The sequence below is a fragment of the Aphis gossypii genome, unplaced genomic scaffold (assembly GCF_020184175.1).
Source record: "Aphis gossypii isolate Hap1 unplaced genomic scaffold, ASM2018417v2 Contig00511, whole genome shotgun sequence".
NCBI classification, from domain to species: Eukaryota; Metazoa; Arthropoda; class Insecta; order Hemiptera; family Aphididae; genus Aphis; species Aphis gossypii.
This window is the reverse complement of record NW_026083138.1, coordinates 50192-67756: the sequence shown is the minus strand read 5'-3', so window position 1 is coordinate 67756 and position 17565 is coordinate 50192. Positions and strand designations below refer to the sequence as shown.

At 31.6% G+C, this 17565-nt stretch overlaps 2 protein-coding genes across 2 annotated transcripts; both read left to right on the top strand.

Annotated features, from left to right (window-relative positions):
* The first annotated feature begins 3941 nt into the window (after positions 1 to 3941).
* LOC126554462 (uncharacterized) lies at positions 3942 to 5074 on the top strand. Its single transcript, XM_050209542.1, has 4 exons — positions 3942 to 4202; positions 4263 to 4367; positions 4429 to 4903; positions 4972 to 5074. Exons 1-4 carry the CDS (start codon positions 3959 to 3961, stop codon positions 5000 to 5002), a joined length of 855 nt encoding a protein of 284 aa, XP_050065499.1. The 5' UTR covers positions 3942 to 3958; the 3' UTR covers positions 5003 to 5074.
* A 5291-nt stretch (positions 5075 to 10365) lies between these two features.
* On the top strand, positions 10366 to 11613 carry LOC126554463 (uncharacterized). Its single transcript, XM_050209543.1, has one exon. The coding sequence runs from the start codon at positions 10366 to 10368 to the stop codon at positions 11611 to 11613; it is 1248 nt and encodes a 415-aa protein (XP_050065500.1).
* The last annotated feature ends 5952 nt before the right edge of the window (positions 11614 to 17565 follow it).

The window sequence follows — 17565 nt, the reverse complement described above, 5'->3', positions numbered from 1 at the left end:
ATTATATCTATAAAAAAAAAAAGTTCCATGATAATTATGACGAGGAGGAGATATGGTGAAAAACATACAATCACATCTTTAGGTGAGTTATATAAATCATATATAAAATGTGTTACAAATTAAATAATACGTCGTTGGGTTTTACGAGACTATTTGATCGAAAAACACTAGTGTATTCTATTGTTATCGAAAATGTCCTGTCCCAACCGGTCTATTCTCGACACGTGCAGGTCAGTTTCAGGAATTTTATCGATGCTCTGTTCAATACAATGATACCCAAAATAGTTAAAAATCTATAGTGATATACCTAATTCCCAAATAATATTTTACCTAACCCTGGCTTAATTTATCTTCACCACCGCAAATGCTAAGACACTTGCTCCGTTACCCGTCGATGTACGTTCAGTCTGTTCTAGACAACCATTTCGTACGTATTATCTCCGCGTTTTCACACAACAGTATTAACAATTTTTCCAAGTGTTTAAACACTTTATTTAAACATGTTTAAATGCGATAAGTGTCCATCGGTTTTTAACGCGAAGCGTAATTTGTTGACTCATAAAAAAAACTCATCTCGGAATTCGATTCCAATGCACTATTTGCCTTACGATATTTAAAAACGAGTCACATCTTAATAGACACCAAAAAACACATACCGGTATACGTTTCCCGTGCACTATTTGCCCAACGACATTTAAATACAAGTCAGATCTTAATAGACACCATAAAAATGTTCATGGTACGTATTTATATAATATTATTTTTCATCATTCATTATATTAATTTATAATAATTTTTTCAAGGTATCATTAACGTGCCTGCTCATTGTCAACCCGCCGCACGTGAAGATATACAGATAGTACCACAAATAACTGTTCCAGATATACCGGCTGGTGGTTCAAACATGTTATCTGATGACGATATTTGTATACTTGCAATGGACGCATATGAAATGCTAGACGCTAATACAGGTATTTATATTTTATTACTCGCGACATTTTCGACAACACATTTTTAGATATTAATTAGGTTTATTATTTTTTTAAAGATTCTTACACTACAACCGATAACGGAAAACGTACTTCTTCCGCAAACACTACATCTGCTATCAAAGCTAAAAAAGCACGTTTACTTCTTGTACAGTCTCCCGGCTTTATCGAAATTTCGTCTCTCTGCAAATAGAAAAGTCGTATGGTATTACGCAAAAAATATCGAAAATATTCAAAACTATATTGAATTTTTTAATTCGATTAAATCTGAATTAGTCGAGTTACTAAAATCACAAGCGTCTAAACATCCGATCAAGTTTAATTTAAGCTGGAAGCTACATACAATATTCCAAATGTTGATAATACATCAGAGAACCGTTCATTTAAGACCTCAGCTAGACCGATTTTTGCCGAAACTGGTGTACGGGAAATTGTTGAAGAAGGCATTATAAAATTAATGGCTGAACAAGACGAATATTCTAGCAAGGGAAGTGGTTATACGCTACAGTGTATTGACGGAATATTATTAGGTGTTTATCAATATACGCCTATGAGCGCATCGTCTTATATTCCGTTACCTGATTTCATTGAAAGAAAAAAAGCTGTAATCAACCCGCAAAACTCAGACCAACAGTGCTTCAAGTGGGCTATATTAGCAAAACACGTTACAGGTTCAAATAAACAACGTATAGAAAATTATACAACGCACGAAGAAAAATATAATTTTTCCGGTATCACGTTCCCGACAAAATTACATCAGGTTAACATTTTCGAAAAAAATAATCCTAATGTAACTGTCAATGTTTACGGACTCGAAAAACATTTCCAACCACCGCAAAAATTTCCAAAATATGAAGTGTTTCCATTGAAGGTGGTAGATGAAGAAAAAACAGATCATTTCGACTTGTTACTAATAACCGATGATGAAAATTCTCATTTTACCTACATCTCTAATTTTTCCCGACTTGTGCGATCACAGAAAACCCAACATAAAGCAAGCGCTGTATTTTGTAAACGTTGCTTTACATCGTTCGAACCTCTAAATATTAATAAATACGAATTAAATGAGCGCATACGATTTGAAGAACACAAGTTAATATGCGGAACACATAAACCAATTTTACCTCGAATGCCTGCTCCTGGATCGATGTTAGAATTCGACGCATGGAAAAAAACTCAACGACATCCGATAGTTATATATGCAGATTTTGAAGCACTACTAAAAAAATCAGATGAAAAATGTGGAAACAATACAAAAGCTATTCAAAAACACGAGGCCATGAGTTATGGTTTTATGGTTAAAGCAAATAACGACGTTCCCGCAGAACTGCTTGAACAATTTAATATTCCAACTTCACCTATAATTTTTCGTGGCGATGAAGATAATCAGAATGTGGGTGAACATTTTGTGAAGAGTATCGTTGAAATAGCTGAAAACATTGAAAAATTACTACAAACCAACATACCATAACCTTTACTACAGAACAACAACAAGCACATAATTTATGTAAGACATGTAATTTATGTAAAAACGGTTTCTCTGTGGGAACCATAAAGTTGCTGATCACTGTCACTTATCGGGTAAATTTCGACAAACATTGTGTAATACCTGCAACCTCAAGCTTCAAACACCAAATTTTGTACCATGTTTTTTTTCACAATTTATCGAATTATGATGCACATTTTATTGTAACTGAACTCGGTCTCGATGTGAAAAGAATTTCTGTATACCAAACAGTGAAGAAAAATTCATCTCATTTTCAAAACACGTTTCCAACAACTTTTCAATACGGTTCATCGACACATTAAGATTTATGGCTTCAAGTTTATCAACACTCTCGGAAAATTTATTAACACCAGGGTTCGAAAAGTTTAGAGAAACAGCTAAACATTTTAATACCGCAGACTTGCCACTCGTTACTCGTAAAGGTGTTTACCCTTATGAGTATACGGATGGTTGGAACAAGCTGGAGCAAACCAATTTACCAGAGAAAGCAGATTTCTACAGTACACTAACAGAATCAAATATACAAGAAGAAGATTATGAACATGCAAAAACTGTTTGGAGTCACTTTGGATGCAAGACTTTGGGTGAATACAGTGATCTATATCTGAAAATTGATGTTTTATTGTTGGCTGACGTGTTTGAGAACTTCAGAGACCTATGTTTAACCACATACTGTTTGGACCCATCTTTTTACTATACAGCACCAGGATTCTCCTTTGATTGTATGTTAAAATATACCAGAGTCAAATTAGAGTTACTCACAGAGTATGATATGCTGTTGATGATTGAAAAGGGTAATTATAATAATAATTATATATAAAAATTTACATTTATAATATAAATTTTTTATAGGAATTCGAGGCGGTTTGACACAAGCAAGTATGAGGTATGCTAAAGCTAATAATGAAAAGACCCCAGATTATGATCCAACAAAGTCCAAATCATGGTTAATTTATCAAGATTGTAAGTATACATATACATATATTTTAATTATTTTTTAATATTATTTATTTATTTTTTTTTTTTTTAGGTAATAATCTATACGGTTGGGCAATGTCACAACACATGCCCTATGGTGGTTTTAAGTGGGTTGAACCTAAACTAGAAGCGCTGAATGATTTGAACGATACATCACCCATCGGACGGATATATGAAGTTGACATTACTTATCCAAAAGAACTCCATGATAAACACAACGACTTACCTTCCTACCACAAAACGGTATCCCAGCTGGTTCAAAAGTTAAAAACTCATGGCAACACTTCAGTCGAAAAAAAACTATATTATTCATTACCGAAACCTCCAACAAGCTATAGCCAATGGACTCATAGTTGAAAAAGTAAATGTATAAATGTTTTTATTTTACATTTATAATATAATTATTTTTTATTATAGGTTCATAGAGTAGTTCAGTTTAATCAATCACCATGGCTGCTGCTCATACATAGCACTAAACACAGAGATGCGAAAAAAAGCAGCAAATGACTTTGAGAAAGACTTTTTCAAACTTTTAAATAATGCGGTTTTTGGGAAAACCATGGAGTCTATGCGGAAAAGAATAAAAATGGAACTGGTGTCTAGTGATCGTCGTTTACAAAAACTGATAAATCAGTCAACATTCAAACACTGTACCACATACAATGAAACTCTAAATGCAGTTGCATTAGAAAACAAAATCATTGATTTTTGTAAACCTATTTATATAGGTAAATTACATTTATTTTAAATTTTTTATTGTTATATTAATATTTTAAATTTTTTATCAGGTTTTGCAGTGCTGGAAATTTCCAAGTATTTAATGTATGACTATCACTATAACGTAATGCAGAAACATTATGATGATAAAATTGAGCTCATGTATACAGATACAGGTAAATTATTATTAATTTATTATTTTAGTTTCATTGGTATTAATTTAATTTATTATTTTAGATTCATTGGTGTACTATATTCAAACTGATGATTTTTACAATGATCTGTTGAACAATCCAAACTTGTTGAATCGAATGGACACTGCAAATCTACCCCGTGACCACCCGTGTTACATTGCTGAGAGAAAGAAGATTCCTGGGCTATTTTCTGATGAAACCGATGGACGTATTATGAGAGAGTTTTGTGCTCTCCGTGCAAAGTCCTACGCTTACATTTTAGAAGATAAGGAGAAAATCAAAGCAAAAGGAATCCGTGGACATGTTGTTAGAAACCATATGACCTTTCAAGATCATAAACGGTGTTTGTTTGGTGATACCAGTTTGGAAGTAACAACGTCAAACGTCTCTATCCGTTCATTCAAACACAAATTAAAGACCATCAAATCCGATAAATTAACTTATAACAGTTTTGATGATAAAAGGGTTATACTTGAAGACAAAGTACACACCCTAGCTCATGGACACTATTCTATAGAGTGAGTATATAAATAAATATATATATATATTTTAATTATTTTTTAATTAATAATTTTGAATTTTATAGGGAGGAACTCGAAGCAGAACTAGATAGTTAGTTATATATTTGTAATGATTATTTCTGTATGTATAATTTTTTTATACTTGTTTAATTTTTGTAAATATTTTTTTCTATAAATTATTTCTGTATAATTTTTTTATACTTGTATATTTTACTGTAAACCATTTTCTTTGTCAATATTATAGTTAGTAGTATATATTTGTAAAGATTATTTCTGTATGTATAATTTTTCCTATGTCATATTTTTGTACTTGTATATTTTACTTTAAACCATTTTCTTTGATAGTTAGTATGGTATAGAAATAAAACTCAATTTTGAAATAAAAAAATATGTTGTTTATTTGAAATAAAAAAACATGATTACAATTTTATGAATTATTTACAAACCATTTTCTTAAAGCAAACACTTTATAAAATGTACAATATTTAGGATTTAAGTCCTTATGAAAGATACAACAAGGTAAATTTTCTTCATCACATATTTGATCCAGTCGAGGACAACCCAAGTCTTCAATGTTGATAACTGCAACGTGTGGTATATACTCTATAAGTAGTTGTTTTTTCTGTTCGCCTTTGGTGTAAATACAGTCAAACTTTAACGAATTCAATATTCTGCCAAGTTCTTCATACTCAATATCACCATAATCTATAGATAGCTGATGAAAATTTTGTAGCCACTTGTTAGTTTTTCGACGTTTATTATCTTGATTAGATTTTGAATTTTTAAAAATCCAGTGTTGAGTAGCCCATGTTTCTGTGTCTACAATAGACATCTCTTTAATCATATATTTGTTATTCGCTCCAAGAATGTATTGAATGTCAATGATGCCTGTAAGACATTTGATTTGTCTTTAAAATAAGTTTCAATCTTATTGAGTTGACTATGTTATAGCAGGTAATTTTTTTTTTTCAAATCATTGTATTTCAAGATTTTGAAATTTAATTTTTTTTATTTCACCAGACTGAGAACTACCGAACACGTTCATAGTAGAAACTCAACTAAAGTTATTTTCTAGTGTCACTTATATTTATCCAACTATTATGTGTATTGTCAAACCCCAGCCACTTTACAAATATCTGTGTCCCCTTCCTACGAATAATTTTTTCGATTAAATATTCGTTTGGGTAATTTGTTTTACATATTTCCTCAGAGTAAAAACAGCCAGCAATTGGTTTTTCTGTATAATCTTGTAATTGATATGTAATAGGCATGGTTTGATTAATTTTGATAATTTTGAATATTTCCGCAGACCAACTTGGTAAATAACCTTTTGTAAATACACTTTATATGTACTTATACGAACGTAATCACCAATTTTTAAACTATTTTTTCTATTAATAATTTTGCGTGTTTTTATTTCAACTGATGTTGGATCTAAATCAGCTTGTGTCGGAGTCATCCTTATTGTTCTATGTTTTGTATTATTATACTCATTAATCAATGAAGGTAAAATAGAAATCCAATTGTATGAACCTCGTGCAGTAAACTCTCTAAACATTTTTTCTTTTAATGTACGGTTGAAGCGTTCTACAATACATGCTTTCTTGGTGCTATACGTTGAATATTTGTGTATGTTATACTTTTTCATCAGTTTATCGAATGTTGTATTATAAAATTCTTTGCCGTTATCAAGCTGTAGTAGTTTTGGTGAATGTTTGAGTAATATTTTCGACATTGCATTTGAAACTTCTTTAGCAGTTTTTGATTTTAAAGCTATCGCCCATGCAAATTTCGTAAAACAGTCTATGACGCATAGAATATATTTGTAACCTTTATTTTTTTTCGAATATGGTATCATTTCAACCAGATCAGCTTGCCATAGATCATTTTTTCCGTATACATTAACTATACGTCGTATGTAATTTTTTCTAGCAGGTTTGTGTAGTTCAAATGCGATATCTCGCTTAGACATTTGGTATACGTTTTATGTAACCAGCTTCGTGTAATTCTTCGAAAATTGATAGTATTTCGTTGGAAACACCTGTATTGCCAGCAGCTTTTGATGCTAATAGTAGTTTTAAACGGGAAACCAATTCATTCGGATCGTTCCAATATTGAAGTGTATGTTTCTGTAATTGTACAGATAGTCCACTACCAGATGGAAATAATGTTGTGATTATATCTCTGTATTTATTACCGCCTTTTTTAATTTGTTTGCTGTTTGACGTTAAAAGAACTGATGTTTGAATTAATATAGATTTATATGTTTTTAAATCGTTTTCGGTATATAATTTCGGGGTTTTTAAAATATTAAACTACAGAGACCCTGTGTTAACGGGTATGTAGTATCATCAACAATTATTGTATTTTCGACAAGTTTGATTTCTTTTTTACCTAAACGTACCGTTTTATTAGGCTGTAATTTAGGACCATACGTCTTGTCTATGCTGTATGAATCTAACAATTCATCTATTTGATAAAAATGTAAATCTTCAGTGTTGTCTATAATTTTATCCAAAGTAGATTTTTGTATTTCGTTTAACGGATCGATAATCGGTTTAAATGTTTCTGTTACTATCGATTGAATATCGGCTTTTCCTGTTTTAATGCAGTATATTTTCGTTTAATATTTTCTTTTGCTTTTATCAATTCTTCGAGTACTTCACCACTGGCGTCCATGATCGTGAATGAGATGTTTTTTAAAAACGTAAGTTTATATAATAACAAACGTGTCGAAGCCGTGACGATAACGCCCATTATCGCGTTCACACTCTTTGTTTATTACGATAAAGTTGAACCTCCCCTTACGCCAACACGATGTACAGAAATCTTTAAATTCTGTATACGACATATCACCAGAGCAATGCTCCATGTAAACATGTTTTAAATTAGTTTCATCTTGTTTAAATAAAACGATAAGTTTAGCGTTATCACGCAAAAGTTGTTTTGGTACTCTTGAATAACTCTGAGCTAGATAGCACACATCTATAAGGTTATGCCTTCCCCTTGCAAAGATTGATCTACATACTCCTTGCCCCTCTGTCAAAATATCGTCTAGAATATACACAGAGTTTGGTAGGGCTTTTTCAGGTTCAATAACTTGTTCGTTTTCGTAGAACGTAAATTATTGTACTCCTTCGATATCTGATAAGATATTACTCAACATTTTATATTTCGGTTGATCCAGAGTTTTCGAATATATGTAAACGTTGTGAAATCTTATTCCATTTATATTAGTTAATAATGCAAACATTAAATTCGTTTTTCCACAGCCGGATGGACCACAATAAGCGACGTATCGTATTAGGTAGAAGCAGACCGTGTCTATAGTTTTGAAACGAAGTAGGAGGATCTACGTTCTCAACTGTAAGCTCGATTTCTTGTTTAATGAATTTCATTTTGATATAAATATCTATGTTGTGATGAGAATGTCATCAGTACACAATGTCACTCGCTCGAAAAAGCAACAAGAATAAAGGTGGGGGGCTTATTAACACGCTTATAAACAAATTACCGGTCGAACTTCACGTGCCTGGTAAGTTTATTAAATCCGATATTATCATAATAATAATAATAATAATATTTTAATTTTTTTTTTGTAGGTTATCAATACTGTGGACCTGGTACAAAATTGAAAAAACGTTTAGTTCGTGGTGATAAAGGTATAAACCCGTTAGACGCTGCGTGTAGAGACCACGATATCGCATACGAACGTAGTAACTCTATCGCCGATCGTAACGAAGCTGATCATATATTAGAACAGCGAGCCTGGGAAAGGTTCAAATCGAAAAATTCTGGTTTAAAAGAAAAAGCTGTAGCTTGGGGTGTGACTACCGCCATGAAGGCAAAACGTAAAGTTGGTGGTGGTTGTGATTGTGGGTTTAAAGCAGCGGTTAAAGCAACTAAAAACGTTTTAAAGAAAAATGTCGGTGAAAATATTAAATGAAATTAACAAAAAAGTGTGTAGCCGTCGCACGAAAAACATTTAAATCTACAAAGACAAAAGTTCCGAGAATAGTAAACATTCCGAAAAAAGGTGGTGCATTACCACTTATTCCGATTTTCGCTGGCTTATCAGCTCTAGGCGCTCTGACTGGTGGAGTTGCCAACGTTGTTAAGGTGGCTAATGAATTTAAGAGGAACGTTCCATCACATTTGGGAAATGGTTTGTACCTGACGCCATATAAAGGCAACTCGTACAAAATAGGCGATGGTCTATATATCACACCATATAAAAATGGTGGTGGGAGAGTAAAGACGAAAAAAAACTAATATCTACGTTACCCAGAGAGCGTTGTACGATTTCGAACTTATAAAAATCGCACGTTTGTTGAAAATACCACATTTCATCGGCGTGTTTACTAGAGATAAGTTGCCCGTTCGTCCTAAACGATTTGAATCGGCGATTGTTAACTTGGACACTGAAAACGGTACAGGTACGCATTGGGTAGCGTATAAAAAAATCGGAAAAAAAGTAAAATATTACGACAGCTTTGGAAATTTAGCACCTCCGCTAGAAGTACAGAAATATTTTCAAGGATGCGATATTAATTACAATTACAACACAGAGCAGAGATTTAATACATCAAACTGTGGACACTTGTGTATACAATTTTTATCATGTACACGATAACGTTAAACGGAAACTCTAGTGAACTGTCATGCGATATTTTTCCGCCCATAGAGGTAGAAAATACAGCACAAATATGTCTTTTGAGCTTGCTAACAAATAATTCAATTCCAAACATAGAACCTGGTTGCAATACCATAGGTTTTCGGAATATGATTGGACAAGTTGAAAACGTAATTATACCTACTGGAACGTATGAGTTGGAAGATTTAGAGTTTGTTATACACAAGTTGAAGCCCGACTATATAACTTTTTTCGAATTAAAATCAGATGGTAACACGTTAAAGTGTATGATATCCTGTAGCCATGAGATTGACTTTTCAATCGAAAACAGTATAGCAACATTATTAGGATTTAGAAATGTTGTATATACTACTGGTACTACACACGAATCTGAAAATACAGTCAACATAATGAAAATAAACTGTATAAAAATAGAGTGCAACTTAATAACCGACTCATTTTGTGACGGATCGCCGAGTCAGATTATACATGAATTTTATCCGACTGTTGCTGTGGGCTATAAAATTGTTGAAGTGCCTAGACATTTAGTTTTTTATGGTCTTAATACTACTTCTATAAGTAAAGTTGAAATCATACTAAAAGATCATAAAGATCGATTGATAAATTTACGTGGTGAACCAATTACGATTCGATTACAAATAACACACGGATAAGATGGTGCTCAAGTTTAATATAAATACTACTGCAAAAAAAAACCCGTCATTAAAGTGACTGCAGTTAAGAAGTCAACACCTATATCTAAACCGAAAAACAACGAGTTCAAGCTCACGAAAAATAACTTGGATTTTCTTCGTTCACTACAATAATGGATGATACATATTTAGATGTAACGGCTGGTTATGTCGACGATTGTAAAATAACTCAAATGCAATATCATTCGTTCACGCCGTATTCAAACACGTCTTTTTCATACAATGATGAAATTAGAATAAATATTCAAAATATGGAATCTTACACTCTACCGTGTGAAAGTTATATTTACATTGAAGGAAAGCTAAGAAAACCTTTAGATTCTGAAGGAGACGTACGTTTTTCGAATAATGGTTTGGCATTTTTATTCTCCGAAATGCGATATGAAATAAATGGAATAGAAATACAAAAATTGAAATCACCCGGAGTGTCGTATTGCCTGAAAGCATACTGTTCATATACACCAAGTGACTTGAATACGTTAGACAATTGTGCTTGGGACTCGGGCTTGGACGGCGAAGATAATAAAAATTTTATGAGCAACGATGTATTTACCGGTTGTATACCTCTAAAACATTTATTCGGATTTTGCGAAGATTATAAAAAAATATTACTAAATTGCAATCTACAACTGATTTTAAATCGCTCGTCTACCGATTTAGACGCATTACGTATGACGCAAACCGTAACCCCCGAAAACGTTGAAAAAAATAAAAAAATTACGATTGAATTGATTAAAGTGATATGGAAGATGCCTATAATCAGAGTTAATGATAAAGAAAAATTAAAACTGTTGAAAGTGATAGATTCACGTAAAACGTTATCATGTGCGTTCAGAACCTGGGATCTATGTGAATATCCTGTACTACCTAGAAATACTTCACATTCATGGACGATAAAGTCTAGCAGCTTGCTTGAAAAACCTAGATTTATTTTGTTTGGATTACAAACAGATAGAAAAAAAAATATAGAAAACGACGCTGGGCGCTTTGACCACTGCCAACTAAAAAATCTTAAGGTACACTTAAATTCTGAAGTGTTTCCATATGAAGACTTTCGTGCTGATTTAAAAAATAATACCATCAGCTTACTGTATAAAGCCTATACAGACTTTCAAAAATCGTATTACGAGAGAGATTATTCTGAACCATTGTTATCAAAAAATGTTTTTCAAACATATGTTCCAATCGTCGTTGTCGATTTATCACATCAGAATGATAACGTAAAAGCATCGACCATAGACCTACGAGTAGAATTTGAAACGGATACGGTTATTCCTGAGAAAACTGCAGCTTATTGTTTAATTTTACATGATCAGATTATAACTTATAACCCGTTTAGCGGTGATGTTAGAAAACTGTAATTTTTATACATAAATATGTATATTATTTCTATTTGTAATTATTTTTTTATACCTTGTAAATATATTATTTTTACTTTGTAAATATTTTTATTACCTTATTATTAATAAATAAAAAGAAAACTTTTTTTTAAAAAATAACTGAGTTGTTTTTATTTTACACAAATACTATACAAATTTTATACAAAAATATTTTTACACAAAAGTACATTAAACAGTGTGTCGTCTTTTGGGTAGTGAGTTGGTAGTATTGTATTGCGGTCCGTATGGTCCATCGTTTTCGTCTGTATAAGTATTGTATTGCGGGCCGTATGGTCCATCGTTTTCGTCTGTACAGCTTGTCTGTGATGGAGGGGAGATATCAGAAAGAATTTCCTAAAACATGAAATATTAAAATATTTGTTTTTTATAAAGTAGGTTTTGTTATATTACCTCATTAAATATAGTGTAAAAAGGTTTCTCGTATCCCTATAAAATATAATATATTAATATTGGTATGAGAAAAATAAAAAATATTTTTTTTTCTTACCTCATCTTTTTCTAATTCGTCCAACCATCTTTGTGCGATATGTTCAGCTGCATGTAATTGAAGCTGATTTGTGAAATTGTAGTCATTTACATGTGTTGCAATGCAAATGTTGTTAATGCTTTTCACGCGAATTGTCATATCTTCAAGCGTTCTAGTTTCAACCTTGGTATTTGTTTTTAAGTATGATGCGATTTGATTAATTTGCTGTATTACGAGCGGTTTAACGATTTTGGTTTTTCTCTCGATGATCTCGAAAATTGACCACTCTAAATCTTGTAACTTTAATAAGTCGTTACGATTTAACAGTATGCGATATCCGTCTTGAATTTTAGACTCTATAATGAGCATATTCTCTCCTTGGTACACCATACTAGATATTGTAATTGAATCGGAATCCAAAAATAAATTAAGCTTATACTTTTGTGGTTGTTCAAGTATAAATGATAAAATGTTTCCCATAAGTCGGAAAATACGTTTGAGAAAATCGGCGGAAATATTTACAAAACGTGATGGTGTTATAATGTGAATCACGGTGTTGAATTCATCTGTCGGATCGAGTCCGATGTTTAAAAACTTGCGAGATGAAAAATCAAGGAAAAAATTACTGCAATCGATTAGGTTAGCCGGTGGTAACGGAGGCACATATGTAAAAACATTCTTCTTGTAAACAGCACGCATGTTTTCAATCGAACCAGCCATATTCAAAAATTTAATCACAAAACAACGCACTTAATCGAACGAAGAGTGGAGATAGACTGATTTCATATCAGATTTTGAAACCCTCACATGTATATTTTATGGTAGGGATTTCTTCTACAGGCTTAAAGTATGCATGTCAGAACATGTTAGATTATTGAATAATACTATTGTTTGTAATGCAGACAAGACTCTACATGCTTGTTATACTATAATTTTTCAAATGGTAATATGCCTGTAATATGTGATAACAACAGGGATAGATAGCGTTATCTGTTGAATATATGATAAAATAGTTCTGTGTATGATAACTGTTGAATATTATATACATTAATATGTGTACGGTAATATAGTACGGTAATATAGTACGTGTACAATAATATGATAACCATGGTAGTGGCGGGGGCGGTGGTGGGGTGGCGGGAACGCGGCGGCGGCGGAGGCGGTGGTGGTGACGGGGGCGGTGGGGTGGCGGCGGCGGCGGCGGCGGCTCAGCTACGGCGGCGGCTGGTTAGATGGTCAGATGGGTCAGCTGGATAGAGGGCTGGTTAGGTTCCAGAAGCCCCATTTTACACCTACTGATGAGTCTTACAGTCCAGAATTATTCAATTATAATTCTCATAACCAGTGGCTGCTTGTTATAAGAATACTAGGAGCGACTGGCTCCTGCCCCGAAAATGAGGAAAAAAATGTTTTAAGTTGAACAGATTTAATCATAATTAATAACAGAAGATTGATCATTCAAGTAAAAAATACATCATCAAATGTAAAAGTTAATGAAAAATTTAACACAAGAAGAACATAAAAAAATTACATTGATCATAGTAAATTTAGTTGGTGGGTTGTTTTGAAAACTCAAGCCACCACTGCTTGTAACTTAATGGAAATTATTGTATTTTTAGAAATATTGATTATCTATCTAACCTAATAAATTTAGATAAATTAAAAAAATTGGATCTTAAATCGTACTTAAATCTTAAATTATTCAAATTATTATTATTATTATTATTATTGCTATATTATTTAAATTATTTAAACTATTCTTATTTCTTTGCCATGGTCTAATAATGATTTAAGAAATCTACTTAAAAAAAAAAAAAATACTTGCACATAAATTTCATATGTACTAGGTATACTTACATTTTAGATACCTTAAGTCTATAAGTAATTATTTAATGATGATTAGTATAAATAAAACGATGAAATTAAAAATATAAATATAAGTAAAGAAGTGTAGATACAGTTTTTAATTTAAACAAATGTTTACTGATATAAATCATGTACATTGTACATTCGTACACAAAGTCAAAGTGATAATGCATTTTTCAACATACCCACTTAATATAAATAATAAAAAAATTACAAGATTTAGAATTTAAGGCAAATGTTTTTTTTTTAAGTGTGTTAGTTATTTCCTTTTCAGCAGATAGACAAACGAGTGAGTTTAATAGACATAGTTGTAAGCATCTACGTACCTGTAGTTGCATTGGTCTTCTTTGGTGGTTTTGAGTTTTTGGAGGTACGCTGAGGAGACTTTGATCTCTCCCTCTCGGACCTCTGCCCCCGGGAAGACGAAAGTCTTGAGCGGGACTGTCGAGCAGCAGTAGCAGCTGAAACATATATTTATTTAATAAATAATAAAAGACCTAATTAGTCATAAAATTAACAAAAAATAACATCTACTTACCATCACGCCAGTAACATTGCTTGGCCACATGGCCAGGCTTTTTACAAACATAACAGACTGTAATAAATTACGATATTAATATATGAATCTATTATTATTATGTAAACTGAATGTTGAAAAAATTATTAAACTTACGCTTGTTACTATTAAATTAACTCAAAAAAAAATGTTTGTATAGATATATTGATTAGTCGGCGAGTGACAAGTTGCCAAGTACACATGGTTATGCGTTTTCTGAATTTAAACTACCTATGGGAACTTTTAATTTTCTGTTTTCGTAAATTGGTATAAATTGTGCATATTATTTTTAAGTCTACGCCAAAGGTGATCAAGTTAATGAAAATAATTAACTGTGGCTAGTTAATTCAATTAAATTGCCTTCAGTTAAAGTTAAAAGTTAACAAAAAAAAAATTAACTAGATAAGTTAAAAGTTAAGATGGAAAATAAAATTAACTTAATTCAGTTAAAAAATTTTTTTTTCTAGTCATAAATTGCACTAGTATTTTGATTTGTAAAAACATTTACCAAGACACTATTAAATACTTATATCAATGGTATTAAAATACCTTAATCCTCATCCCTCAATCATTCTACTATCTTAGTTAGACTATTATATTTTAAAATATAATATAATATTAATATATAATACATATAATATATATTAAGTTAAAAGTTTTAAACTTAAAACCACCACAACGATAATTATCCATAAAAATCTAAAAAATAAAATTCTTTGATATGTATTTCGATAATATTAATTTCTAATCTTATACGCTATACCTACTTGTATTTATAACGAATACGCGGAATATGGCATTATAAAACGTCTGTGAAGTTGCCCCCCCACTTTGACCGATTCCCTCCAAACCTATGCCGATATTTTGCAACATATTTGCAACTATTTGCAACACGCATTTTGAAATTTGCAACTCCATAATTTCGCCGCAATCAACGATTTACTTTTGGGGGGGACAACTTCACCTAGCCCCCCCACTTTGACTGATTCCCTCCAAACCTATGTCAATATTTTGCAACTTATTTGCAACTATTTGCAACACGCATTTTGAAATTTGCAACTCCATACTTTAGTACCTACGAACATTTTGAAAATTTAATTGTAAATAGATAACGCTAATATAAACATTTGGTGAAAATTTCAAGTACCTATTTACATTGATTCGTTTTTGAGTTACAGCAAAATTAAAAAATCGAGTGTCAAAATCATGAGTATAAATTCCCGATTTTTAGTTATTTTTTTGTGGTTTAGCCTAACGCTTTTGAAAACTTCTGGAAATTTTTAACTGATGATTCCCCCCTCCCCCCCTCAAAGTACCAACTAGATTAATTTTATTTTTTTAAGGGGGGCTCAGGCCCGGATTAATACAAACGTAGACCCTAGACAAAGCCGAACTGGAGGGTCCAGGGGTCCGGACCCCCAAGATTTTTTTAAAAATAGAAATATTTTATAGTGATGAATAAAGTTAATTGACTATGCATTTTCAGTATTTATATTAAAAAATAATGTTGAACCCCCCTCCAACATTTTTTTCAGATGCAGCCTTGGCCCTAGGCACAGTGCTTTTAATTTCTATGCGTTTATACAGCATTGCGGTGTCCAGTATTTAAATGGGTATAAAACCAACTGTTTAGGAGAGGTCGAGAGGAAGTGTTGGATTTCGATGTTAGTCCTTTGAAAACAAAAAAAAAAAATTAAATCTAAATTTTATATGATAATAATTTTAATAAATTTTAAAAATAATTAGTTTTACTCGGTCTACAAATATATAGAAAATTAAATTGCTAAAACCATAAAAAAAAAAACTTATTTTACACCAATTTGAATATTTCTTTATTCCCTCGTATTTAAGTATTAAATAAGATAATTATAACAAAAAAATTAGTAGCCAGACATTCTATTTTTGTAGCCCCCAAAAATGTTCGTAGGCCCTAGACACAGTGCCTATAGTGCCTATGTGCTAATACGGCCCTGGGCTTAAGTCAAAAATCAAATCATTATTTATACTCCAAAAGGTGATGGCAGACACAAAAAAAAACATACATTATTCGCTCATTATTGTAATATCAACACATAGTTCACTCCGTTCAAAATGTAATACATATATTTATATTTTATGTGTATATTTTTTATTACATAGCTTATATATTTCTAAAACTATTAAAAGCATTTACCTTTAAGATAAATATTAAATAATTACTACCCTTCCCTCTTCCCCCACTACAACATAAAGCTTCCAAAATATGTGTTACCAAATTTGTTTTAATTCGTAACTAATTGTAATCAACTTTTTAGAATTTGTAACCTGATTCCACCAAAGTTATAGCAAGTTTTTTAAATTGCTATTACTCCGCCCCTCCCCACTAACACAATTGACTTAAAATAATTTAAAATTTGACAATATGTCGAAGACGACTTTATAGTTGGGACAATACGCCCAAAGAGATTTCATAATTATGTAAATATACATACGTCAACATGTTAATAAAAATATGATTTTATAAAATATTATAAAATTTTGGTAGTACGTAGCTCATATAATATCTAATATATAGATATTCATGGTTGTACAATCGTTTTGACGACGACGCGCGACGACTGTCGATATAATCAATTAAAAATAAGTTATAAGTTCGATTTGTGATGGACCTCATGAATATTTTATTTTTCGGTTTTTCCTAATGTTGATGTTACAGAGACGACGACGCGGCGGCGACCGAGACCGCCTTCTATTGTTAATTGTTATTATACATTTATTTTTAGCTGGACCATACTGAAAAACATTTAAAATAATTATAACAATAATAATTATTATTATTACTATATTAAACAAATGTGATTTTATTCGATTGACGATTATTGACGATCTGTTTCTGTTTGAAATTCAGCGTGGTTGGATGTTCCTGATTTAGAATTTTTGTCCATAATATTTATATATTATTTATACATAGTGTTTTCTAAATCTTTTTTTGCATTTATTTCCATCGTTGTTATAATGGTAAGTAGTTATAATATTTGATTATAAA